Source organism: Brassica oleracea, chromosome C3 (assembly GCF_000695525.1).
Source record: "Brassica oleracea var. oleracea cultivar TO1000 chromosome C3, BOL, whole genome shotgun sequence".
In the NCBI taxonomy this organism is placed as follows: domain Eukaryota; kingdom Viridiplantae; phylum Streptophyta; class Magnoliopsida; order Brassicales; family Brassicaceae; genus Brassica; species Brassica oleracea.
In genome coordinates, this window is record NC_027750.1 from 5,232,937 (window position 1) to 5,258,099 (window position 25,163).

The window sequence follows — 25,163 nt, forward strand, 5'->3', positions numbered from 1 at the left end:
CCCCCCCCCCCTCCCTCTTTGATTTTTAAGTCTCCATCAATCCTCAAAGTTCACATTCAGATCACAGACTTTGTCAACAATCAGTGATCTCCTCTCTGGCCTTTGACGAGGTGGAAGGTGCACTTGTCACCGATCTCTAAAGGGTACTATGTGCTAGTTTTGTCCATCCTGATGTTAAGCAGATTGTTTTCTTAGTCTCCTTCTCCCAACACATCACCTCCCATAAACAGCTCCCATTCGAGTGATGTATAGTCAACATCGTAAACTCTTTCGGATATGCTTCTTAAAATACGGTGGGATTGTCTGATAAAAAGTCAATAGTGATTCACATATCACCAGTCAGAGATTTGTGTTGTACTGCTCTTTATCTCTGTTCGACAATCAAAATCTCACTTGTCCAGTCATCTTCCACCGGCCCAGATAACAAGTGACATGAACTCAACTTTGAATCACACCACAAAACAAAACAACTCATGCATCATAAACTTCCTTCGTTCTAAATGCAAATCCAAGAAACAAAAAGAGTGATAACAGAACACACCAATGTGCATTAAGGTGCTACGCAAACAAAACACAAGTGCGCCAAGGTGCCACAAAGCATATGTAATAAAACCAAATTGGATGAGGATGGTCGTATTGTTCTAATCTGGAAGGACCCAACAAAAGTCAGTGTTATATCCCAGTCTAAACAAATGATAACCTGTGAAGTCGAGCTACCTACATGTCCATCTTTTATCTACTCTGCTATATACGCTGCTAACACTTATGAGGAGAGAACTGACCTCTGGGTGGAGCTTCTGAATGTGAAAAGTAGTCTTGTGTATGATTCAAAACCGTGGGTGATCGGAGGAGATTTTAATCAAATTCTACACTGCCATGAACACTCTGCTTTCAACCATCTCACTCATGCTTCCCAGATGTTCCAGTTTCGCGATGTCTTAACTCAGCTTGGAGTGTTTGATCTACGGTATTATGAGCTTGTTCATACGTGGACAAACAAACGAGATCTTACTCCAGTTGCAAAAAAGCTTGATAGATGTTTGATCAATAGTGAATTCCTTATCTCTTTCCCTGGTGCTACTGCTACTTTCCTTCCCCCAGCTCCCTCAGACCATACCCCTTGCTTTACTGACCTAGTCTTCTCCCTTCCCCGAGCCGGTACCCAACCCTTTCGCTTCCAAAACTACCTAACCAAACATCCGAGCTTTCTGGAGGTTATTACTGATGCATGGTTGCTCGCCGGAAATGTCTCCACTGACCTAGCGTCTCTGTGTTGGAAGCTCAAAAATATTAAAAGGAGTCTCAAAAACTTAAACAAAGAAAATTATTCCAATATTCAGCAGAAAGTTATTGATGCTCACCGTTTGTTACAACTTGCGCAGGTACATGCCCTAGAGGATCCTACAACCACTACTTTTGCTGCGGAACATGAGCTGAATGAGAAATGGCAATTCCTGAGACTTATTGAAGAATGTTACTTTCAACAAAAATCTCGAATAACTTGGCTTAGGGAGAGTGATCTCAATACTACTTACTTCCATCGAGTTTGTCAAGTCAGAGCCAGGCTAAATGCCATTCGTTCCTTTCTGCTGGTATCAGGCGCCACGATCACTGATCCTCTAGAGATGAGCTTCCATGCCATTTCTCACTTCAAAGCAGTCTTAGGACCTGACTTCCTTCCTCCCCTATGGAGCTCTCCTTCGGAATGGTTTCATAGTTTGACTCCTTTCAGATGTAGTCTTCAACATCAAGCCTCCATACTTCTGATGCCTACAGTGGAAGAAATTACAAAGCTCATGTTCTCACTCAACCCCAATAAAGTGTCGGGGCCTGATGGACTCACCTCTGGTTTTTTCAAAGCGTCATGGTCTGTGTTGGGCTTGGAATGTATCACTTCAATACAACAGTTCTTCAATTCTGGTTTCCTGCCAAAAACAACAAACTCAACAATCTTATCCTTGGTCCCAAAATTCACTGGAGCAACAAAAATCTCGGACTATCGACCGATTTCGTGCCTGAATACAATCTATAAAGTCATTTCTTGGCTTCTGGTTCGTCGTCTAAAGCCTATACTCCAACAACTAATCATGCCTAATCAAACAGCTTTTGTTGAGGGGAGATTACTGGTAGAAAACACAGTGCTGGCTAGTGAGTTGGTTAATGGCTATCACAAGAACAGGGGATCTAAGAAGATTACTATAAAGGTCGACATTGCAAAGGCGTTTGATACGCTATCTTGGGATTTCCTCCTCTCAGCTCTGGCTAGCCTAGACCTGCCTGCTCCCTTCACTCGACTGCTGAGGACCTGCATTTGCACGACATCATTTATGGTAGGATACAACAGAACGGTGAATGGTTTTTTCAAAGGGAAACGAGGTCTTAGGCAAGGAGATCCACTCTCTCCTTACCTGTTTGTAATTGCTATGAATTACTTGTCACTGATGCTGGATGAAGAAGCGAGATCAGGGTACTTATCTTATCATCATCAATGTCAGATGACGAAACTGACACATCTGCCGTTTGCGGATGACTTGTTTATTTTTATTGATGGGTCTATTGAATCGGTCCAGAGAGTACTTAAGATCCTGCATGAGTTTGAAAAAAGATCAGGTCTAGCGGTGAGCATGCAAAAATCAAGCTTCTTTGCGTCTGGACTTACTGAGGAAGAAGTCTCCACAATTCAAGCCTCGACATGAATGCCTCGTGGTAGCCTACCAATGCGTTATCTAGGAGTACCTCTATGCACAAAGAAGCTGAACTTGGAGAATTGTGAACCTCTTCTTCAGCAGATCAAACAGCGTCTATCATCTTGGTCAGCAAAAGCTCTCTCTTTCGTTGGTAGACTGTTGCTGATAAAAACTGTAATATCTGGCGTCTCCACTTTCTGGTGCTCGAGCTTTATTCTGCCGAAATTCTGCATCAACAAAATAAATTCGTTGTGTGGTCAATTTTTGTGGAATGGGAACATTGAAGGACATCATACAGCTAGAGTGAGTTGGGAGACAGTAACTCTCACCAAGGATCAGGGTGGTTTGGGAATTAAGGACCTTCACAAATGGAATCTGGCGTGCATCTTAAAGCTAGTTTGGATGATCTTCTTTTGTCCTAACTCGGTCTGGGTCTGCTGGTTTAAAGAGGTAATACTCAAAGGTGATGTCTCTAACTAGTGGACAAAAAGCACTAGTACTAAACACTCCTGGTTAGTGAACAAGATGATAAAGGCTAGGGAGTTGATTTACCCGTTGCTTAAAAGGCGAATAGGCAATGGTCAAAGTACTCGGTTTTGGTTCGATAACTGGACTCCTCTTGGGAAGCTATACACGGCTCTAGATGCAGGAACTTCCCGACTAGGCATACCGAAGATGGCAACTGTTGCGTCTCTCTTTATTGGAGGATCCTGGAATTTGCCGTTCGCTAGGACTGATGCTCAGCTTGCTCTGCAGATTCATTTAACAATGGTAACTCTTTCAGATCAGGAGGATCACTATGAATGGATGATAGAGGGAAAAACACGGATGAGATATAAGACAGGCGAGATGTATGATTACCTGAAAGGTGTTCAACAAATGGTACCATGGGCTAAAGTAATCTGGATCTCCTATGGAATCCCGAGGCATAGCTTCCTCTCTTGGTTAGTCATGCTGGATCGTTGCCCTACAAGAGATCGACTCAATATATGGGGATTAAATGTGGATCCTCTCTTCTTACTATGTAATACTCATCCAGAGTCTAGGAATCACCTGTTTTTTTAGTGTGGATTTAGCGCCGATGTTTGGAGAAGGATAGCTCATCGTTGTCAGCTCCAACCTCTCACCGTGTGGGAAGATATTATCCTTCAACTTCAAAGACTACCGAGGGATCGAGACTCTCGCCGACTAATTCTACTGGCGCTTCAGGCTACCGTTTACTGGATCTGGACTGAGCGAAACACCAGACTACACCAACAACTCTTCAAAACTCCAGAGACTGTCTTCTCAACGATAGACAAGCAGATTAGGAACATACTGCAGAGCTTTCGAAATGCAAATCCAAGGGCATCATCGGCGATGACTCAACTGTGGTTTCTCCCCTCGTGAAAAGAAAAGGGAAGAAGACATATCGTGATCGCCTCAACTCTGTTCTTTCTCGACACTCCATCGCTCAATTGTAACCATCCAACTCTCTTCTTCTCACCACTGGGCCTCTTTGTTTAATGGGTTTGTAGTTCTGATGATATGTGTTTTCTTTATGACTGGGCTCGACCCATAACAAACTTAAACCTATGGGTTTGTATTATTTTATTTTCTTTTGTTGTTTAATATGAAGGCATTTTTTTCAAAAAAATAAAACCAAATTGGGTTATAGTTAAAACCAAATTGATTGACGATTTTTCAAACAAAAGGACTAATCCTTTTTTGACCCTTGTCCATCTTCTCTTATATGCAAAAAACAAAGCATAATAAAGAAATGTTTGAGTATATTTGCACCAAAACCAGAGTTGAACCCATATTATAAAATCACACATGGAAAAAACGAAGCCAAAACGAATCATTCACCGTGGGGGTCACGTTTAACTGTATAATTAAGACATGTAATAGATGATGTCTCGTGATGAGCAAATGCATGCAAACTAAAATGTTAACTATCCCCTCTTTGCCGATTTTGTACATGTTGTATCTGCGTCCGGGGCGATCATCATCCTTGAGCGTCACATTGATGAAACCTTCTCCATCTATGAGATGAAAAGGCACAGAAGTGAAGTTAAAATTCCTTATAACCAGGATGGTAGATGTGTCAACAGTAAACAACGGCTACCACTCAACCAGACCATTAGCCTCGGGCCGGGGGAAGAGACCCAAATTCTCAGCTTTGTATCTCTTGTGCCTTGGTGCATATATGATAATCTCTCTGACTCTGACTTGTAGATATTGACTGAAGTTATACCATTTAGATAACTACCCACCGGTGAGTCGTATAACTTTGTGAAAGACTCGGATTTGAAGTGAAATGAGACGATGAAGTCAGTTGTTGATACTTTCTCACGTGCAAGCCATACCATATTGTTTCCAAGTGAAAGACCATCACGAGAAGAAATGATGTACCAATCAACAAGATTACAAATGATATTCCAAGAACCACTGGAAAACATCTCCACATTTCTTTTTTTTTTCTCTGACCTCATGTATCCTCAACAAAATATACTTCCCTCTTTTAGTAAACTCAATTCCAAAAGTATTCATGAAGGTAATTTCACTACTCAGTGTTATCAGTACAGAGAATTATGAACATGGATTTCAAACATGTATACCCTTTAGGCTGGCCGTAGTCCAGCTTAGGAGCAGTCCATCGCAAAGAATCACACCGCCCCCACTGAAACGCTTAACTCCAACTGAAGTTGGAATCTCCAAATACATCGCGGATAGTGACTTGACATTAGCCACTCTCACCATAGGCGCATTGAAGTCAATCAAAAGAACACGAGGTTCTGACTTATTCAGATGCATGTAGATGAAGCTTTCTTGAGATGATATTTCACCTATGTCACTGCACACAAGTCTGAATCGAAGCAGAGATTCAAGGGGAAGCAGTAAGAGTATATTTTTTACCAAAACTTGTGGCAGAGCCTCGTCCTTCCTGCTAATGTAGTTAGTCAACAATGAGAGGATGGTGATTCCTCATCATGCGATTAACATTCAAGTTAACAAAAATAGTACAGATCTAGTTCATTTTCTCCGACTTCAACTCCAAACAATTTTAGTTAAAAAAACTCCAAAAAATTATATATCCTATAGAAAAATTGTTGAATCCCCTTGATACCACTTCAAATCTTAGTTTTGAGCTATTGGTTGGTTCCAACGGAATTAAAGAGAAAATACACTTTAAAGTAAACATGTTTTTTTGCAAAAAAATTATTCTGGTTTTGTTGAACAAAATTTTAGTAAAATAACACAACATTTTAATTATAAAACATATATACATTTCAGCAGTAACAAATTTAAATTCATGTTCATCATGTAGTCAGTAGTGATTTTATGATATCAAATAAACAAAAGATACACAAAATCATTGATTAAAATGAAAAAAATTAACTGGCAGCTTTTGTTAGTGAGACGGAACAATGAACATGTCATGTTTGTTTCTAAACATACCAACTGACTGATGGAGGGAATTTGAAAACGCTTGTATGTGGAGTAATGATGGGAGATAGAGAGCAGCGAGGGAACGTGAGTGAATGAAGGAAACTATTTTTTTGGGCAAAATCAATTGCATATCATTTGTCAAACCCTTAAACCATATTCTAAAGATTTTTTCCTCCCCAAGAAACAAGAAGATGGTTTGAAGGATGTTCATAACGATTTTGGGCTTGGCCAGCTAAAAGTCCATCCCGCCAAAAGTCCGTCACACTCAGCTTTACAGGTTTGATTAACCGTTTTAGTCAAGATATCGATTACTGGTTCCCGGTTTTCCATAAACAAATCCCAAACCACGTAAGACTGTTTTTCAACAGTTGAGATCTCATTGGCCACTTAGAGAAGAACCATCGTTCGCATCCTGATCATAACCTTCAAGACTTTAATATTATAAAGAAATTGTTCAAATATTCACCTTAGAGTTCAATTTCAGGTGAAAAGACAATTTCTACCCATTTTATTTGGTCATCCACCATTACCCCCCTTAGTTGTTTAATAGGACCAAGTGGAGTGGAGTTGCTGATTATTCCGACATTCAAGTGTTAGTATGTGGTTTGTCGTATCAGATTCCATCTCAATAGAATCGAATATCATTGACTTTACTTAATATCTAAAATCTCAAGTTGCTTGCACTCAACAACTCTTTTATTTTTGTTCGTTAGTGCACAAGACTCACATTCCATCGAATGAATGATAAAAAAGCGTTTGTACCAACCAAACCACACCAATAGTGAGTAATCACCATCACAATATATTCAGATTCAAATGAGTACACATCACAAGAATAGTGTGTGCGCACAAAAGAAAACAGTGTTTGTTTCCGCGTGAACTAGGACTTTTATCCGAAATCCGGATTCGATCCGAGATTCGATCCGGATCCGATCGAAAATCCGGATATCCGGAGGGGTCGAATCCGGATCCGGATAGTAAAATGTTGGATCCGTCAAAGCCGGATCCGGATCCGGATATCTTAATTTTTAAGTCCGGATATCCGGATCCGAAAGTTTTATTAATAAATATTTCAAAACTAGTAATATCTATATATAAAAATTAATTTTATTTAATATATTTTCATTTTTATAATAATATATATAAATTTTATGTAAATTTTGTAATATTATACATAGAAATAATTAAAGATATTATATATATATATATATTTTAAATTATTATTAATATTTTATATATATATATATTAATATTATTTTTTATTTATTTTAAAGATCCAAATCCGGATCCGGATATCCGCCGGATATTACAATTTTTAGGAGGATATCTGATACCCGGATATCCGAGAACCTCGGATCCGGATAAGGATAGTAAAATTACCTTAAAATTGTCCGGATACCCGATCCAAGCCTAGCGTGAACACTCTAGTTTCAAATCTTTGACCAACGCCAAAACAACACACTCTTTTCTTCTTTGACCAACGTAGTTACTTTACAAAGTACTACTTTTTTTTTCAAAGACATTTTTCAAACAAAAAAATAATAAAGTTGCAAGACTTCCCCCTTTTACAGAGTGAGTTCTGTATTTTATCTCTTGGAATGTTTTGTACGTTCACTGCAACGGAATTTAAAAATAAAATAAATAGCAATTTAAAAGAAGACAGAAATTTTAAAATATTATTAAAAAAAAAAAAGACAAAAAGCAAGACTAGTTTAGTGTCTTCGTCGTTGTTTCCCCACAACACCCAATCGCATAATCGTTTTCTTCAACGAAAGAGTAAAAGGGGGGAACGAAACCCTAATTCAGTTTCCTTGTCAATAATAGCTCACATGGCGTCCAGAAACTTTCAGTGGGAGTTTCTCGCAGCTTCTCTGACTCTAACCTTAGCTCTGATTCACCTGGTGGAGGCAAACTCCGACGGAGATGCTCTCTACGCTCTACGCCGGAGCTTATCGGACCCAGACCATGTTCTCCAGAGCTGGGATCCCACTCTTGTTAACCCCTGCACCTGGTTCCATGTCACCTGTAACCAAGACAGCCGTGTCACTCGCGTGTAAGGATCCTCTCTCTCTCTCTATCTATCTATCTCTCCCTGTTCTTAGCTCCTGTTTGGTCCAAAGTTGATTGAGTTTCACCTATAAAGCTTTTATCTTTTATGTCTGAGCTTTTAACGTGGTGGTCTTAAGAGTCACATGTTTCATACCTTTTAATCGAAACTGTTTGTGGGTTTTTGTATTTAGTCATTGGGGAAGATGCAAGATAAACTTTGACCGTACTTGACTTGTTGTTACTTTTTAAAGCTTATAAACTTTGAGAAGAGCTAAGAATGATTCTTATGGACATTCTCCAAAAAACAAACAAACAAAAAATGCTGGTAATAGTACGATTTTGTGTGAACATAAGTGATTGAAAATTGCTTCACTAGTTGTTATTTTGCTCCCTACCTGTTGTCAAGTCTAATGTGGATTTAGTTTATCTTTTCATGATTGGCGTTTCCTTTTGTCTTTGTGTAACTATGTAAGATGTGGTACGGCTGCTTAGAACAAAAAAATAAAAACACTTTCTTGTTCAACTTTCCAGTATGAAAAGGGGTAAATCTAAAGCTCCCATCTTTTGTACAGTGTTGAACTCTCAAGTCATTGGATTCCTTAAAAGTCTCGAAAGAATCCTCAATAGTTACACTCCTACTAAGCAGTTCAATAATTTTGCTTGTACAACTCATGATTTGCTCAATGCTTTGTTGTTCCCAACTTTGTGTGTTCTCGCGCTTTTAGAAGAATCTTGGATTCGTTGTACTTGATTACATCTAGTTATCTCTTAGTGGATCAACAGCAACTAATATCTATCTCTTGTAATCTTATTTGTCTCTTTTTTTTTTCTTAGATATAAAGATTGGTATATTGCTCTTAAAGTGTATCTCTGATTCTACACTCTCTTTCATTTACCAGGGATTTGGGTAATTCAAACCTTTCTGGACATCTTGCACCTGAGCTTGGGAAGCTCGAGCATCTCCAGTATTTGTAAGTTATCACATCTTTTGGCTTTTTACTTTTCGAGAATTTTAACTTTTCTCCAGTACTAGCTGTAATTAAACTAGATAGTGGAAATAAAGTAACGTCCCATAAAGTGCAGCTAAAGCACCCCCCACTATGAGATTTGGTTATGTAATAGACAATGTATATTTACTTTTTTTTTTTTACTTGTCTTATGATTGACACAGGGAGCTGTACAAAAACAACATCCAAGGAACTATACCTACTGAACTTGGAAACCTGAAGAGCCTCATCAGCTTGGATCTTTATAACAACAGTCTTACTGGGAAGATTCCTACTTCTTTGGGGAAACTGAAGTCTCTGGTCTTTCTGTAAGTTGTTTTAACATTCTGACATGGACACACCGAATAGTATAATACTCATTTTATTGATAGTTGCAAATTATATACTGAGTAAAGAAACTAGTTCTGATCTATATCCCAAAATTTTATTGCTAAGTGACTCAATACCTGATTCTTCTCACCCTACCTCTCTAATGAAAACTGATTAATGTTGCAGACGACTCAATGACAACCAATTGACTGGTCCAATCCCTAGAGAACTCACCAAAATCCCAAGCCTCAAAGTTGTGTAAGTTCAGCTTTCTTTTGCTTGTTTGCTAGAATCTCTGTTACTATTCTCTGAAGCACTAGTCTTTAAACCCCTTCCTACTATGCTGTTACCTAAAAACATATCTTCTGTGGTCATCATTTTCCTCAGTGATGTGTCAAGCAATGATTTGTGTGGAACCATCCCAACAGGTGGACCTTTTGAACACATTCCTTTGCAGAAGTAAGTTTGTAACCTCTTTTTTTTTTTTTTTCACTTGGCCAAGAAATTTCTCATTCATATTATGCTTTTTCCCATGAGGGTTGAGTGAAACCAAATCGTCTTTGCACTTCTAACCCGTTCTTGTTACGGATATGCCATATTGAATGTTGATGTTGCATATGCTAGCTTTGAGAACAACTCGAGATTGGAGGGGCCGGAACTAATTGGTCTTGCAAGCTACGACACCAATTGCAACTGAGGGGACTGGTAACATCTGAAACACAAGAAATGGTGGGGTGGCCTTGTAAGAACATTTCACCACTTCATCAAATATCACATCTACTATTATGTAATAAGTATATATATGTCCTAGCTGAAAAAAAAGAGAGTCAGAATCAGTAGTCATCTGTCTCAGTTGAGACTGACCAGCCCAAAGACTGTGGTTGCTGTAATGTAATGATCGTGTGTGACACTGAGAAGTAACATTGGTTTTGGTATCAAGTTCTTTGCCTTGTTTGCATTAACATATGTGTGTATGATCTGTGACTTCTATCATATAAAGCAAAAAAAAAAAACTATTGATTTAGGTGCTTTTTACTTGATAATTACTACGTTCAGTTCCATTCCACCATCACCACAAGTGATGTTTGGTTTATAAACTACGATTTATTAAATTCTATTTGTGTACGGACGAGTACACAGTGTACTTACATCATTCTTCAAGTCGCGATATTTACCAAGCTTAGCTATATTGCATTTATGGTAAAATATATTTATACTCGATTTGATTTAATTTTGTTTAAATTCTATATTTGTTTTAGTTTAAAACTAGGGGTTGGCCCGCCCTACGGGCGGGTGATTTTACACTAAAACTATTTTATCTCAAATATATTTTAATTTTATAAAATATTTGAAATTTTATTTTTTACTGGAAATAATAAATGTAATCTTTTTATTCTAAAATTATATTTTAAGTTTTATTAAATTTTGTTGGTCTTGAATTGAAAAGACCACTAACAATTATTTTTTTGTCAAAAAAATAAAATTATTAAATTAAAAATTAAGGAAAATATAATGATTTATATTTTTGAGAAAAAGACAAAAATAGCATTAAATCAAGTTTTTGTTCCCAAAGTAGCACTCAAGTTCAAAAGTCACAAAAATAGCACTTAATGTTTTATCAAAAGTCACAAACTTAGGGTTTAGAGTTAAAGGGTGAGGTTTAGGATTTAGGGTTTAGGGTTTAGGGTTTAGGGTTTAGAGTTTAGGGTTTAGGGTTTAGAGTTGAGAAATGAGGTTTTGGGGATAAGGTTTCAAATTTTGAAAAATAAAAAAATTAAAATTTTCAAAAGATAAAATGCTATTTTGGTCATTTTAGTTTTTGAGTGCTATTTTTGTGATATAAATTTAGAAATGTGCTATTTTGGAGATTTGCCCTATATTTTTTCCTATTTGATTTTCATTTCAGTTTTGATATAGTTGAAGAAAATTAAAAACTAATATTTTTTATTTTTAAGAGTATCAAATTTTAATATTATTATAGTAACTAACTTTTCACGATACAATTACCTCCAAGCTAAATCAATTTAAAATCAAATCTATTGTGATAAAATTATAAAACATTATATTTTAAAGTAATATATAAATAGTTTCAATGACGTCATAAATAATAATTAGTATATATTATGTAACAACAAATGATGTTTTATAATATATGTTTGTTTCAGTTAATATATCAAATTGATGAACTTAGGAAGTTGACAAGAAGGAAATAAAAAGAATATGGATGAATCTATTTAATCGAGATGTGCTTTGGGGCCAAATTGTTTGCAATTACTTTATGAAATTGAGAGTATAGCTCGATTATTTCCCCTGCAACAATTTTTTTGTTATCATGTTTTGCAGGAATAATTTAAGAATTTGATACTTTTGATGAAGACATACAAAGTTCCAAATGTTAAACATGTAGCCTGGTGACTGTTAAAACACGATGTGTAAATGAAAGATAGTCTGCTAGTTGGGACCTATCGAGTTCTTTTTCCTCGTTGTTTCAAGTGATAGTGGAATTAAGACCTATGAAGAGAAACAGTTTGAAGAAATTCATGTACCAAAGCTTTGACTCTATGAACCAAGATGTGTACTAAACGAATTTGTTCTTGTTGTTTTAAGAAACGTGGGAGGATGAACCTCTTTCTCTTTAGATATTAATTCAAAAACAAAGCAATCTATGTATTTTGTGTCGACCTTTTTGATAGCTATTCCTAGCAATGTTGCTGTCCTTTTAAGATTTGTCTCCAGTCAGTTGATTTGGCCGTTATTTTTAAAAACTGGAGCGCTGTCCCTAGCTGTTACCTGCAATGTATGCAGAGAAAGCGAGGCTGATATGTATAGTTGTTTTGATCGAACTTTCAATATTAGGAGAGGTTTATAAGTGACTTACTTGACCTGATACAATATTTGCGTGGTATGACAACGACAGTTCCACACGGTACCTGTAGACAGGAAAGGTAACGTCTTAGAACATTAGTCATGGGGACTATACGGCTTGGTTTATTACATGTGAAATATACAAAGTTGAAAATTCCTGACAAAAAAAAAAAAAAAAGACAAAACAAATTGATGATCTAAATCATAATCAGGAAAACGAATAGAAGGAGATCTGTGGTAAAATACCTAAGAAACAGCCTGCCTTCAAGTCGGGCAAATGGAGCTGAGAAGTTGCCATTCTGGTAGCAATTAGACCAATAAGAAAAACGTTGAGGATTTGGAGAGATAACAGAGAAGGTATATATATATATATATACTCTGTACTAAGCTTATATGAATGAGTTAGACGTACAGTCAGGAGGAGAGGAAGGGATTAGTGGGTCGTGTTGATTGATTGCCATACGGAGGAGCGTTTCTTCACCGGGGAAGGGGAATTGGGAACGATAGATTTCAGGTTAGGTTAGATAATCTCTTGTGAAGATTAGACCAGAAACCAACGATTGAACTAAAGCCCATCGAATTTTTTAAGAATGATAGCCACGTGTCTAAATTTGCCCCTATGCAAAATGATGACATGGCTTAAGGAGGAGAGAGGCAAGTCTGTTTTATTGTATAAGATACAGTTGTGTGATAATTATCTTTCACTGTAATAACGTACATAATACTCCGCGTCTCCAAATCTTTTGTTTCTCAAATTGTCCTTGTTCATTTCAACTTAAATATTTTTATTGTTGGAAAGTTTCGATTGACCAATATTTATTTTCATAACTACTTTCCATTCGTTTTCGTTTGGGGTTCTCTGACCAAGTTTCTAAAGTGGTAAAAAAGGGAATTGTACGGGATATTCTTATTACCATTAATCAAAAATACGTATTAATAAATTTCCTCATATAACCCCCAATAATATTCATGCAATCACGCCATAATTTCAGAAACGATTTGTTACTCTCCAAATATAATATTCATTCTCCATTTCATCACTCTTTTTTTCCTCTCCTCTTTTCATCTTTCATCAAGGAAAACCACAACACACATGGCCGACAATAACATTCAACCATGGCCAAGAAACAAAAACATACGTCCATCGGTTGATAGCAACGACACCATCCAACGATCCCCCAGAAGCTCCGGCGGATTCACAACGGACAAAGACATAGGCAGCCGCAGACCACCAAGGCATCATCAATCTGTAGACAGTGTCGATAGCACTTCGAGCCTATACTCTATCGACTCTCGAAGATCAAAGCCACCACCACCAGGGACTTACCACGTTCAACTCCCCAAAGAGCAAATCTACCGTGTCCCCCCGCCGGAGAACGCTCACCGCTACGAGTACCTCTCCCGCCAGAAACACAACCGATCAGCTTGCCGCCGATGCTGCTGTTACTCCTTGGCTACGCTGCTCGTTCTCCTCTTGCTCGCAGGACTCGTCGTGGGGGTCTTTTTACTAGTCTGCCGGCCGCATAAGCCGCGGTTCTCCGTGAGCGGAGTCTCCGTCGCCGGGGTCAATCTCGCGTCACCGTCTCCGATCTCTCCGGTGTTCAAGATCAAGGTGAGGTGTAAGAACGTTAACGGTAAACTCGGTTTGGTCTACGAGAAAGGAAGCGCGGTTGAGATTTTCCACGAGGGGATCAAGCTAGGTGACGGCGAGTTCGCGGCGTTTGAGCAGCTGGCTGAAAATGTGACGGTGACGGTGACGAAGCTAAGGGGGTCGAGGATCCAGTTAAAGAGCTTGTCGCGCAAAGAACTTAAGGACTCGGAGAAGACAGGAAAAGTGCGCTTTGACTTGAGAGTTAAGGCGCCGATAAGGTTTAGGGTTGGTGTCGTGACGACGTGGACTATGGGCGTTACCGTGGACTGCAAGATAACAGTGAACAAACTGACGTCATCAGCTACAGTGATAACGGAAGATTGTGTTACGCAAGACATAAGCCTGCTGTGATGTTGTTTCAGACTTTGGTTCGGTTCGATTTATTATTATTGTTATATTTTTTTTAGTTTGTTTGATTCATTATTATGTTTCTGAATAAGATTGAAATTTGATTTGTTGGAAGTGAAAACGTTTTTTTTTTTTGAATAATTTCGTCTAACGTATCAGAAACCTATCAAAATAATTCTTTCATTTGCTTGTGAAGCACATAATTGTTAGCAGAAACAACATATGCAAACACAACTATAAGCTAACATGACACAAATCTACAGAAAGTACTATCTAAATAAGTAAATAATAATCTCAAGTTGAAACAAACATCTCTTATTGTTTCTACAGAGACTAAAATCACCTCACTTTTTGTGTTGTTTTTCAAAATTGAGTAATAAGAAAATAAAATCCCTATATTTACAAAAAAAAAGCCAAGAAGATGAACGCACGGCTCTACAGTCAACGCTCTAATTGTCTTCCAGAGATCCTGCACACCCAAAAATTATACAAAACAGCCGCAGAAAAGAAAACAACACCAAGGAAAATATCCTTAAAAAAATCAGAGTGATGGCTTCACTTGGTTGCTCTCTTCCCCCAGGAGCAGAGAGCAAAAAGGTCCCTACCAATATTTCTCCAAGCCATATAAGTTTCCCTTGTGGTAGAAGAATCACAATACATCACGAAGAATCACAATCCATATTATTTAGCCGTAATCTTAACAAAAAGGTCCCTACCAATATTTCTCCAAGCCATATAAGTTTCCCTTGTGGTAGAAGTCAAGTGATAGCTGCTCAAAGTCCTTGTAAAGCTCCTCATCGAATTGCCTCTCCAGACCATAACTAAAGACATAGGGCAAAGCAATATTGGTGAGGTCAAGTTTAAACTAGAGAAACTTATCCGCAGTTAAATAGATGGAAAACAGATAAAGGTATTACCTATAAAACCTAAAGAGACACTCCAAACCATAGTTGTAGTTTCCAGCTGCATCCCCAAGAGCAAACTTTCCAGGCAATAATAGGGTTAGGTCTATAATCAGAAACATGAGTTACATTTCATTTTGCGAGAGCCAAAAACCCATCAAAAGGAGGTTGAGATGAAATTTACCTCACTACATCCACTCACTGCCCAGCTTCTTTCTTTCGTTTAACGCTTGTCTAATTTGAATGTTTTTTTTTTCTTTTTAATTTATTTTTACGTATGTGAACGCTGATCTCTAATTGACTTCTTCGTCACCACATTTAGTTTACATAGACAAAATATGAAATTCGAGAACACCTTTAATAATCTCTTCGACGGTTCACCTCTTCCTTCATGTACAATAAGTTTATTTCTCTCTTTCTATATATTTTCAAATGGTTAGATTTTATTACTAAATCAGATCGTTTCAATTTAGAGCATGGGAAACCAAATGCATCAACTCGTTTTTTTTAAAAAAAGAAGACCCTTGTTCTTAAAGGAAATGCCTAAGAAACCAAATGCATCATCTCCAGATTTGGTTCGAGACAGAATGTTTGGTGGTGTTGTGCCGAGACCAGATTGATAAGAAAAGCTAACCAGAGGTTGAGGAAGGAAAACAATACATTTTTGCTGTACACAAATATTTTCAAAGCCATTGTCACTAATAATATTAAATTATTTTAGGTTTTTCCTAATTATTCAATTTTAATAGAGATTAAAAAATAACAAGGATAGAGTACCAATTTGACAAGGGCTTACCGAAAAGGGTGGGTGATGGAAACTCCATCTCTGTTTGGACTGATAAATGGCTGGAAGATGAAGAGTATGGTTATGGCCTTCGTGCTCCATGGATTAAAAACTGCACCTTTCAATGTTAATCTGAGATCTAGGGAGCTGATTGATTTTCAGAGTAGAAGATGGAACCTTCAGGCAATGGAGAAGGTCTTCGTGCCTTCTGACATTCAGACCATGCTCAAGAACCAACCGGTGGTTTCTAAAGAAGATTTTTGGGTTTGGAAATTCAACAAATCTGGAGCTTACTCAGTCAAATCTGGATACTGGTTGGCGGCTCAGGACAAATCCAAAGAGCTTCAAAGAGTTATGGAGACTTTACCTTTGATCAATGTTCTTAAAGCCAAGTCTTGGAAGGTTCAGACGGCTCCTAAGAATTAAGACCTTCATTTGGAAGGCGCTTTCGCAAGCTCTGCCCGTTGTTGTATGCTTAATAGAAAGAGGTATAAAATGTGATGATAGATGTCAGTTGTGTAGCTTTGAGGGTGAATCAGTGAAGAGTGAACCATGTGTTGTTTAGCTGCCATCTTGCTCAGATATGCTGGGCTCTCTCCAATATCCCGTGCCCTCATTTGGGATTCAGTGTCTCGTCGATCTATGAGAACATCTCATATCTGTTGAGCCTCAGACCTGTTGGAAAGTATGGAGCGGACTCTGTACGGAGCGGACTATTTCCATATATTCATATTTTCAAACGAGCAGATAAGCTTCAATTATTTTTAGGCTCCCTCTTTTCTTATCAAAAGTGTCAGTGAATTTGTTGTTGTGTGCCCTGAACGGCACAGCGCCCACACCAACTGTGAAGATTGTTATTATTGACACGTCTCAGACTATGACTGGTCCGGATATAGGCGAACCAATTCGAGTCCAGGGTCCCCATTAGTGCACGAAACAGTGTTTATTCGAAAGCCGAAAAGGTTTGATTCTTTTGACAAAAATATAAAAATGATCTCAAAACTACAAGTTCTGATTCCAACTAAGAAACTCCATAACATGAAAGGAGAGGAGAGCCTATCCGAGGAAGTTGATGATGACCAGGTGGAGGACCAAGTTGCAGAGTACAAAATCTGCAAATGCTCGTTCTGGTGCCAAATCCTGTAAGAGTATTCCAAGTAAGAGCCAAGAGGTGGGTGACTCTGGATAATTATATGAAATGCATTGCATTGCAAGAAACCTAATGATGAATATAATGACAATATTGATTGTGTTGGCTGTTGGGAAAAGAGACCAATTGATTCCCATCCCAAGTTCACAATCTGGATGTACAAGACCTAGAAGAACCAATGCATATTGACGAGAATCGAACTCTCCCGCAAAACCCCAAACCCTAAAATATTCTCCAAATGCCTAAACTGCTATCACAAACATAGCCACAATCCCGCCTAGGTTTGTTACAATTTTGTCTTGCACTAGACTAACGAGAACACCTTCTCATTATATAATTCGACTGTGTAACTAAGGTATATGTTTATTAAGCGTACATGTTTGAGTTTGGATTGTCATATATATATATATATATATAAATGAAATTATCATCAAAATTTTGTTCTGAAATAAATACCTTGAATTCCTTGTTTTCTTTGTTCACTTGAATACGGAGGCAAACTATAAACAAAACACAGAGAAAGATTGTTAGTTTCAAAAAAATCTCAAGGGACATGTATTCTTATGTTGCCCAAAATGCTAAAACTTACCAGCAAGAACTGCCGTCCCGACACAAGAGAGTACTCCAGACAGGAATGAGTTGAATGGAAATGATCCCACCAAAGCCATATAAGCCACCTGTAGAGAGAATGATTAAAATGCGGTAAGTAGAGAGAAGTGAAATCACTTATCCATGATATTTTCTCTGCTAATCAAGACACAAAGCGCAAGAGATGTTTCATTCTCTCAGATAATTGGAATATACATCATACTTTACCCTTTCATTCGAGTTTAAGTGAAACAAGAGACTGATGCACAACAAACAATGGTTTGTTACTACATTGCAACTTAAAGTTATAGGTGGCTGCTAATCATAAGCAGATTCTTAGATCTAAATCAATTACCTATCCTACAATATCTGATCATGGAAAAAAAAAACATGTCGGGACAATCTAAACTTGAAATAGTACAACAGATCCATCTAAAGAATCGCAGATCCAGAAGTTATAATTCGAATAGGCTAAAGAGTACCTGAATCAGAGCAGTGAAGACAGCGAAAACAACGTACATGTCGATGATCTGCCAAATAAAGGACAAAGAAGAACATTCAATATTCAAAAGGATTCGCAAAAAAAAAGAAAAAGAAAAACAATGGTGCGAACCTTCAGATTAGTTGGAGTAGCAGAATAAGCGGAGTGAAGAGAACGGAATAGATCCTGAGCATCCTTACTTGTCGATTTCACCATTCTTCTCAATGATCAAACCTACAACACACCAATCTATCTCTCTTTCTTCTTCCTTCGACTAGCTACTACCCCCCGTCTTCACGAAGACTTATCACTCTTCTCTCCACGGCGTCGTTTTCTAAGTGGGCCGTTCTTACTCTTGTTTGGGCCTTGTTTAATATCCTCAACAAGCGTTTGTTTCATAGAAACATAGATGGTTTTAACCCGTTTAGGTTTCTAAACATTTAGTCTCTCTCTAACCCATTTTTTGTAGTGGTTGTGAAGCACACAGCGTGCTTGGCTGTCTTGTTGTATGGAAACAAGTTGGTATTTATAAGATTTCAATTTGGGGAAAAAAAAAAAAAAAAAGATGAGCAAAACACGAGTTCATACATGACACACAACAATAAAGAGCCGCTTAACCAAAAGCAAACAAATCAAAGGATAAGAAAGAAGATTTGCTCACTCTCTCTATCACTTAGCCATCATGACTTTAACGAATTCATCATAGTTGATCTGACCATCTCCATCAACATCAGCTTCTCGGATCATCTCATCAACCTCCTCGTCGGTTAGTTTCTCCCCAAGGTTTGTCATCACATGTCGAAGCTCTGCCGCAGAGATGAAACCGTTCTGGTCTTTATCAAAAACCCTGAAGGCTTCCTTGAGCTCTTCCTCTGAGTCAGTGTCCTTCATCTTCCTTGCCATCAGGTTCAGGAACTCGGGGAAATCGATGGTCCCGTTCCCGTCTGCATCGACCTCATTGATCATGTCTTGGAGCTCAGCTTCAGTTGGGTTTTGCCCCAGAGACCTCATCACGGTTCCCAGCTCCTTGGTGGTGATGCAACCTGCAACCACACCCCCAATGTATAAAGCTTTAGAGACAACAAGACTTTCCAAATACAATAATCGAAGCTCTTTCTACTAGTTTATATCATGTCATTGCATTTCTTATTAAGTGAACAGTCTCTTATCCGACAAAAAGTTTCAATCTTGTCAAAGTTTTTTAAAAGTGTTAATTATTTCTGTGATTATTACATTACATGTTTTCTTTTAGTGCATTGTACTTAGGAAACCTAGACTCATATGTGTATCCTTGTAATAAAAGAAAAAAAATATTCTTGTCCGAATCTCAAATCACTAAATGGTAACAAATCTCTAGCCATTTTCGTTCTATTGAAAACACGTCTCCCTAAGAATGATACCTACACCGATCAAGTCATGAATCGTTACATGCCACGAAACGAGATCGTTTCACGAATTCAAGTAAAACAAAGAAGGATTGCACAGAGAAATTAAAAAAAAAAAATCCAGAACTCAAAGATCGACTAGGGAGAGAGATAAACGAGAAGGATCTGGGGGAAAGAAGATAATACCATCTCCATCCTTATCGAAGAGGCTAAAGGCTTCCTTGAACTCTGAGATCTGGTCATCGGTCAGCTGATCCGCCATTTTTTCCTTTCTAAAGCTTTTCCGCAAATCTGAGAGTTTGATTTACTTTCTTTTTTTTTTTCTGGTTTCCCTGCAAGAGCTTATAAAGTGAGTCAAAGCCTAGCCCAATGTATATAGTTGGGCCTTTGAAGATACGCTATATTGGTATAACGAAAAAAAATAGACGCCGTTGCCGGAGATCGAACCCGGGTCACCCGCGTGACAGGCGGGAATACTTACCACTATACTACAACGACTTTGATGTTCTTTCAAACGTTCTAAGTTTATTTAAATGGACTTTCCGATATTTTATAATATTTAACTTGCAATTCTACATTAGTACTGAGAAATATAGTCTACAAAAGCAAGATAACACAACTAACCAAGATGATTATTAGCTTTCATACAAACACAATATGACAGGGAACTAATCAGGAAAACTATATGTCAATTTGGATAATGAAAATAAAACAAGTTGACCTTTACATAGTCATAAAGAAATATATCAACTTAATGGATAAAGAAATACTAGAAGGTTGATCAAAAAAAAAAAAAAAAAAAGACATACTAGAGGTAGAGGTAGAAACTTGTTTGATAAGCTGATCAGGAAAACTCGTTTTGGTTAAGCACCCTCGCTATAATTTTCTTGGCCCATAATATATTTCAATGATGTTTATTTATATTTTCCTAGGAATAAAATAAAAGAATATGTAATTATATAAAACTTTTTATTGAATAGAGAAAAAGAACCAATAAGGGTCGTCGATTAAGTGGTAGAGGGGTCCACAGAGTCGGAACAACTTCGCATCTATCGAAACAAAAAAGTATAAATACCCCCTCTCGATTTTCCTTTTCCTTAACCCTCCCACAAAAAAAAAAAACGCTTTCTTTCAGCAAAGCCGAAAAGACTTGACGGGCGATGACTTCTTCTCGCGAAGATCCAGAGATCCTCCCCGACGCTGCCGAAGATCAACCCAATCTCCCCGACGCCTCTCCTCCTGTTAACCCCGATTCCGTTAATCAACAACAACCCCCCACCCTTCTCCCTCTATTCGATTGCGTGGCTCTGGATAAGCTCTGCCACGTGGCGGAGATGTTCCAGCATCGGGAAAGGCAACGAATCCGCGAGGAGGCTGAGTTAGCTGAGAAGAGGCGGCTGTGGGCTGAGCAGAGGGCGGAGGCGCACAGGCAGTACGTTTTCGAAGTCGCGAAGGCTTACGCTCTCGAATTGCACTCTGATCAAGCTCCCAAAAGCAAAGACGATGACGAAGAAGAGGAAGAAGAAGAGGAGGTTGTCAAAGGGAAGAGCCGATTCGATGACGCTAAGAACGCGATCAAGAAGAGGAGGAGATACTCTGGAAGATCGAGTTCTACTACATGCGGTGGAATTGAGCTGAGTATGACGAGGCATAGGACGGCTCCTACGCTTACGGAGCTGTGTATGAGAGTTCTTGCTGAAAACTCTGAAGCGATTGAGTCTCTGCACCTAGTACCTGACCACTTGAAGAAGAAGATCTCGAGTCTTGTTAGTGATTCGAGCAAAGTAGATAAAGCCTTTATGCAGCTTCTTGTGGATGATTCTCCCTCTGAGGTTTCTGTGAAGAATTGTGTTGACTTGGAGGAGGAAGACTTGACTCAGATCCTATCCGAATGTGATAGAGTTAGCTTAGAGGTAGCTTCAATTTTCAAACCCTTTGTTCTTTAATTTTTTGTAGGAATTGTTTTTGATGTTCTTGATCCTCTTAGGTGTTGAATCTTGATCTCTGCGGACGAGCTATGACGGAGAACGCTATAACCGAGTTCTTTAAACGCTCTCCCAACGGGTTCCCTTCGTTGGCTAGGCTATCTCTTCAAGGAGCGTTCTGTTTAACAGACAATGCGTTGGCTTTGATCTCTAGATCTGCTCCTCTGCTTCGGGTTATTAACCTCTGCGAGTGCTCGCTTCTGACATTCCAAGCTGTGAAGATTCTTGCTGATTACTTTGGTTCCACTCTTAGAGGGCTTAACATTGGAGGGTGCCAAGGGATTAAACCGTGTGATGTCTTTAGGATCAGCTTGAGTAGGTTCGAAAAGTTGAGCTCTCTCTCGGTTGCAGGACTCGAAGGGATTAATGATGTTGTTGTTGGGTTCTGTACTTCCTGGGGATCCAATCTCACTGATCTTTCTCTAGCTTCTTGCGTGTAAGTTTTGAATCATGGAACTAATTGGATGCTTTTTGACCATTGAAGCTAATGTTTTTGACTTTTATGTATGGTGATCAGAGGGGTGAACGATGGAACTCTTTGGACTGTTGGGAGATATTGTCCAAACCTGGAAGCTCTTGACATCTCAGAGTTGGACAATCTGACTGATGCGTCGCTGAAAGAAATTACAGATGGTTGCAGATCTTTGAACTCAGTCAAATTTACAAGAAACCGATTCAGGTTTTCTAAAGTCTCACAATTTGTTTTCCTTTTTAGCATAACTTTTGTAGACTGTTGTTAATGCCATTCTATGTGCTTCCTTTGACAGTGATGAAGGTGTAGCCGCGTTTCTTGAAGTCTGTGGTGGTTCTATTAACAACCTCAGCCTAAACAATGTCAGAGATGTAAGTGTTTTAGTAACCAAAAGGATCATGCTCTTGATATAAGCTGGCTTCTCCCAAGTGTTTAAAGTTGTTGTTGTGTGTGTGTTTTTAACAGGTCGGCCAAGAAACTGCTAATTCGCTAGCTAAATATTGTAAGAGGTTGCATTATTTGGATCTCTCGTGGTGTAGAAAACTCACAGAAGAAGAACTAAGACAGATCATGAGTTGCTGCTCGTTACTTAGATCGCTTAAGCTATTTGGATGGACGCAGGTATGAACATAGTAAATAAGGCTGTAATAAAGACTACACTTGTGCCTTTTAATGTTGAATTCAATCTCGGGATGAACTGTGTAAAGCACTTAAATGGTGGTATTATACTTTTGTAGGTGAAGGAGGACTTTCTGGAAGATCTTTCAAGATCAGAAGTTAGCATCGTTGGATTGAAAATGACTTCACTATTCGCTCATCCTGATGACTCTTATCCAAGTGTAGATGCCAAGTGCTTCTGATTGAGTAGACAAGTTTTGGCCATGTTTAGTACTACAGTCATGAACCATCTTTATTGTTAGACTAAAACATCTCCAGAGGTTTATAGTAAAGAAACTACTAAATAGATTAATAGTCGACAGTGTCTTCTTCTAATGTTTGGTCACTAGAAACAAAAGATTCCTTTGAACCAGTGGAAATCTACAGACAAAGCTTTCTCTCTCCTCTTTCTGTTTAAATTGTTAACCATACCATCTTTCTTGGTTTGGCCATTGACTTGTCCATGTATTGCTACCAGAGGTTGATCAGGTTTGATCCTTACTGGATTCACATGCTTTTCGTTTGGTGGGTAGATCGTCATCCTCATCCTTTTTGTTTTCGTCTTGAAATGCAAAGGCCTCAGCTTAAACCCTTGGTAAAAGTTGTTAATGAAGAAAAAAGCTTTATCTATTGCCTTGAAATTTTGAAAAACCTTACAAAGAGTTGTGTATATCAGAGACACCAATCTTATTATTCAAAGACTAAAAAGGTATAGATCACATTTGAAGAGTAGAAAAGAGGAGAAATGTTCAGTTCATGGAAGCCGAGCTTGGTCTATTTTCCTTGTTGCTGGTCAACCTTCTCCTTCTCATCCACTTAGTCTCAAGAGATGATGGAGAAACCGCTCCTTCAGCTGGAGGGAGCTCACAAGGAATCGCCATAGCACTGCTGGTGAAGGCGTTGAGAACAAGGAAGGCTAAAATGGGAGACAAATCCAATCCTCCTAGAGGCGGTATGACTCCCCGGAAGATGTTCAAGTATGGATCGCATAAAGTGCTGTTATAGCGGTAAACACAGAATTAGCATTCAACAAAAGAAATGCAAGATTCTCTAATCAATCCTCAAACCATTCAAGAGTCGCGTTGATCCCAAAGAAACTTCCTCATTGACAAGATTGGCATTTCTCAATAGGAGCAGGGAAACAGTTACCTGAGGGGGCTAACAATGGCAGGAGGAGCAGTAGGGAACCAGGTGAGTACTAGACGGACAACAAGGACGTTGCTATATATGTTGAGGAAGTTTATCAACCCGTTAGCAACCACCAGTCCTGCAACTGAATCTCCAGGCAGAACCGCTGCAAACCCATGATTAGCGATCGCAAAACTCACCCTTGTAGTGTTTCTCAAACGAATCTGAAAAGAAAACAAAAAGCTCTTTCACCTTTAACCAGAAGCAAGGCACACAAAAACATACCCTTTACTTATCCTCTGAAACAGAGTTTCAACTTTACTAATACTTATACATAGTGAAGAGTAGAACCCAAAAAGATCCCAACTTTAGGACATAACAAAACGTTGTCTGAAGATTTCTAAATGATATAACATTCCCGATTTGCATCAGCGGGAACAGAGATGTTACCTCGTCGCAAAGACCGCGAAACTCGGAGGACAAGCGAACAGCTTCTTGAAATAAAGGGTTTCTAGAGGCGAGTAAATGGAAGAACCCTGTGAATTTCTCAGTGACAGAGACCAGGGAACGATGGAAGTCTTGAATCAACTTGACGGAGTCTGAGGCTGGTGGTAGAAGTAGCAAACTGGGTTTGTTCGGACGCACGAGAGGTGTTTGCGTAAATGCCGATGATAGGGAAACAAAAAAGTTCGGTATCGGTCCTGACGGAGATGATTTCAGGATTTTCATAGCTGGTTCGTTCGCACTCGCCTCCATTGCTGCAGAGCTCTGAGATTTTCCGTCCAATGAGAAGCTGAAGGAAAGCAGATAAAGTACATACAGACAGATGAAACGTGGACACGTGGCATTGTTAAAATCACTATGTCCGAGAGACCCTAATCCTCTGCCTCGATCAGAAGGTCTTACCTATTCGAGAATTCTAGATACTAATCCTCTAGTTCGCACAGAAGGTCTAAGGTTTTGTATATTTTACATTGTATTTGGACTTTTTCTAGGGTTCACGAACCAACAGAAGTTGTCATTTTAAATCTATTATCTTTTAATTAAGGAAACAAATAATTTGCCAAATTATATTATGCTTTTAAAATAAAAGAAAAAAAATTAAATAAATAAAAATAACAATAGTTCTAATAAAAGATTATTTAAAAAAATATATTTATTTTTAAGATTTAGAGTTTAGTGTTTAAGATTTATAATTTAGAATTTATCCAAATGTTTAGTGTTTTTCCAAGGGTTTAGGGTTTACCTAAGCGTTTAGGGTTTACCCAAGGGTTTAGGGTTTA

General features: G+C 38.4%; 7 protein-coding genes, 2 long non-coding RNA genes and 1 other non-coding gene across 10 annotated transcripts; 4 read left to right on the forward strand and 6 right to left on the reverse strand.

The window, feature by feature from the left end:
* The first annotated feature begins 3,212 nt into the window (after positions 1-3,212).
* On the forward strand, positions 3,213-4,076 carry LOC106329721. Its single transcript, XM_013768375.1, has 2 exons — positions 3,213-3,631; positions 3,764-4,076. The coding sequence occupies exons 1-2, from the start codon at positions 3,213-3,215 to the stop codon at positions 4,074-4,076; spliced, it is 732 nt and encodes a 243-aa protein (XP_013623829.1).
* Positions 4,077-7,850: 3,774 nt separating this feature from the next.
* LOC106334466 (somatic embryogenesis receptor kinase 2-like) lies at positions 7,851-10,508 on the forward strand. Its single transcript, XM_013772752.1, has 6 exons — positions 7,851-8,172; positions 9,068-9,139; positions 9,340-9,483; positions 9,671-9,742; positions 9,872-9,943; positions 10,109-10,508. Exons 1-6 carry the CDS (start codon positions 7,949-7,951, stop codon positions 10,179-10,181), a joined length of 657 nt encoding a protein of 218 aa, XP_013628206.1. The 5' UTR covers positions 7,851-7,948; the 3' UTR covers positions 10,182-10,508.
* Positions 10,509-12,017: 1,509 nt separating this feature from the next.
* Positions 12,018-12,479, reverse strand: LOC106334468. The gene is made up of 2 exons (XR_001268614.1): positions 12,363-12,479; positions 12,018-12,274 (listed from the first exon to the last, which is right to left on the reverse strand). It is a non-coding gene; the product is annotated as an uncharacterized LOC106334468 (long non-coding RNA).
* An 852-nt stretch (positions 12,480-13,331) lies between these two features.
* Positions 13,332-14,351, forward strand: LOC106334469. Its single transcript, XM_013772753.1, has one exon. It carries the CDS (start codon positions 13,443-13,445, stop codon positions 14,349-14,351), a length of 909 nt encoding a protein of 302 aa, XP_013628207.1. The 5' UTR covers positions 13,332-13,442.
* A 692-nt stretch (positions 14,352-15,043) lies between these two features.
* On the reverse strand, positions 15,044-15,706 carry LOC106334470. The gene is made up of 3 exons (XR_001268615.1): positions 15,435-15,706; positions 15,266-15,356; positions 15,044-15,169 (listed from the first exon to the last, which is right to left on the reverse strand). It is a non-coding gene; the product is annotated as an uncharacterized LOC106334470 (long non-coding RNA).
* A 1,221-nt stretch (positions 15,707-16,927) lies between these two features.
* LOC106334472 (dolichyl-diphosphooligosaccharide--protein glycosyltransferase subunit DAD1) lies at positions 16,928-18,588 on the reverse strand. Its single transcript, XM_013772755.1, has 5 exons — positions 18,386-18,588; positions 18,255-18,302; positions 17,774-17,861; positions 17,641-17,684; positions 16,928-17,174 (listed from the first exon to the last, which is right to left on the reverse strand). Exons 1-5 carry the CDS (start codon positions 18,467-18,469, stop codon positions 17,091-17,093), a joined length of 348 nt encoding a protein of 115 aa, XP_013628209.1. The 5' UTR covers positions 18,470-18,588; the 3' UTR covers positions 16,928-17,090.
* Positions 18,589-18,805: 217 nt separating this feature from the next.
* LOC106334471 (calmodulin) lies at positions 18,806-19,982 on the reverse strand. Its single transcript, XM_013772754.1, has 2 exons — positions 19,825-19,982; positions 18,806-19,296 (listed from the first exon to the last, which is right to left on the reverse strand). The coding sequence occupies exons 1-2, from the start codon at positions 19,898-19,900 to the stop codon at positions 18,923-18,925; spliced, it is 450 nt and encodes a 149-aa protein (XP_013628208.1). The 5' UTR covers positions 19,901-19,982; the 3' UTR covers positions 18,806-18,922.
* Positions 19,983-20,064: 82 nt separating this feature from the next.
* On the reverse strand, positions 20,065-20,136 carry TRNAD-GUC. The gene has a single exon. It is a non-coding gene; the product is annotated as a tRNA-Asp (tRNA).
* Positions 20,137-20,754: 618 nt separating this feature from the next.
* LOC106334473 (F-box/LRR-repeat protein 2) lies at positions 20,755-23,273 on the forward strand. The gene is made up of 6 exons (XM_013772756.1): positions 20,755-21,551; positions 21,626-22,059; positions 22,141-22,302; positions 22,391-22,466; positions 22,561-22,716; positions 22,833-23,273. The coding sequence occupies exons 1-6, from the start codon at positions 20,799-20,801 to the stop codon at positions 22,953-22,955; spliced, it is 1,704 nt and encodes a 567-aa protein (XP_013628210.1). The 5' UTR covers positions 20,755-20,798; the 3' UTR covers positions 22,956-23,273.
* Positions 23,274-23,363: 90 nt separating this feature from the next.
* On the reverse strand, positions 23,364-24,677 carry LOC106334474 (ylmG homolog protein 2, chloroplastic). The gene is made up of 3 exons (XM_013772757.1): positions 24,331-24,677; positions 23,902-24,104; positions 23,364-23,748 (listed from the first exon to the last, which is right to left on the reverse strand). The coding sequence occupies exons 1-3, from the start codon at positions 24,634-24,636 to the stop codon at positions 23,502-23,504; spliced, it is 756 nt and encodes a 251-aa protein (XP_013628211.1). The 5' UTR covers positions 24,637-24,677; the 3' UTR covers positions 23,364-23,501.
* Positions 24,678-25,163: the final 486 nt, after the last annotated feature.

What these genes read in the sequence shown, in the direction of transcription:
- LOC106334473 (XM_013772756.1), top strand. Translation starts at nt 20,799, where the DNA reads ATGACTTCTTCTCGCGAAGATCCAGAGATCCTCCCCGACGCTGCCGAA. An exon ending in GTGATAGAGTTAGCTTAGAG is followed by an intron (nt 21,552 to 21,625) that starts GTAGCTTCAATT and finishes TGATCCTCTTAG; the next exon opens with GTGTTGAATCTTGATCTCTG. An exon ending in AGCTATTTGGATGGACGCAG is followed by an intron (nt 22,717 to 22,832) that starts GTATGAACATAG and finishes ATACTTTTGTAG; the next exon opens with GTGAAGGAGGACTTTCTGGA.
- LOC106334466 (XM_013772752.1), top strand. Translation starts at nt 7,949, where the DNA reads ATGGCGTCCAGAAACTTTCAGTGGGAGTTTCTCGCAGCTTCTCTGACT. An exon ending in ATCCCAAGCCTCAAAGTTGT is followed by an intron (nt 9,743 to 9,871) that starts GTAAGTTCAGCT and finishes CATTTTCCTCAG; the next exon opens with TGATGTGTCAAGCAATGATT. An exon ending in GAACACATTCCTTTGCAGAA is followed by an intron (nt 9,944 to 10,108) that starts GTAAGTTTGTAA and finishes TGCATATGCTAG; the next exon opens with CTTTGAGAACAACTCGAGAT.
- LOC106334472 (XM_013772755.1), bottom strand. Translation starts at nt 18,469, where the DNA reads ATGGTGAAATCGACAAGTAAGGATGCTCAGGATCTATTCCGTTCTCTT. An exon ending in CTACTCCAACTAATCTGAAG is followed by an intron (nt 18,303 to 18,385) that starts GTTCGCACCATT and finishes TTTATTTGGCAG; the next exon opens with ATCATCGACATGTACGTTGT. An exon ending in CGGGACGGCAGTTCTTGCTG is followed by an intron (nt 17,685 to 17,773) that starts GTAAGTTTTAGC and finishes TTTTGTTTATAG; the next exon opens with TTTGCCTCCGTATTCAAGTG.
- LOC106334469 (XM_013772753.1), top strand. Translation starts at nt 13,443, where the DNA reads ATGGCCGACAATAACATTCAACCATGGCCAAGAAACAAAAACATACGT.
- LOC106334474 (XM_013772757.1), bottom strand. Translation starts at nt 24,636, where the DNA reads ATGGAGGCGAGTGCGAACGAACCAGCTATGAAAATCCTGAAATCATCT. An exon ending in TTCGCGGTCTTTGCGACGAG is followed by an intron (nt 24,105 to 24,330) that starts GTAACATCTCTG and finishes TTTTCTTTTCAG; the next exon opens with ATTCGTTTGAGAAACACTAC. An exon ending in GCCATTGTTAGCCCCCTCAG is followed by an intron (nt 23,749 to 23,901) that starts GTAACTGTTTCC and finishes CCGCTATAACAG; the next exon opens with CACTTTATGCGATCCATACT.
- LOC106334471 (XM_013772754.1), bottom strand. Translation starts at nt 19,900, where the DNA reads ATGGCGGATCAGCTGACCGATGACCAGATCTCAGAGTTCAAGGAAGCC. An exon ending in CTTCGATAAGGATGGAGATG is followed by an intron (nt 19,297 to 19,824) that starts GTATTATCTTCT and finishes GTGTGGTTGCAG; the next exon opens with GTTGCATCACCACCAAGGAG.
- LOC106329721 (XM_013768375.1), top strand. Translation starts at nt 3,213, where the DNA reads ATGATAAAGGCTAGGGAGTTGATTTACCCGTTGCTTAAAAGGCGAATA. An exon ending in AGGCATAGCTTCCTCTCTTG is followed by an intron (nt 3,632 to 3,763) that starts GTTAGTCATGCT and finishes GTGTGGATTTAG; the next exon opens with CGCCGATGTTTGGAGAAGGA.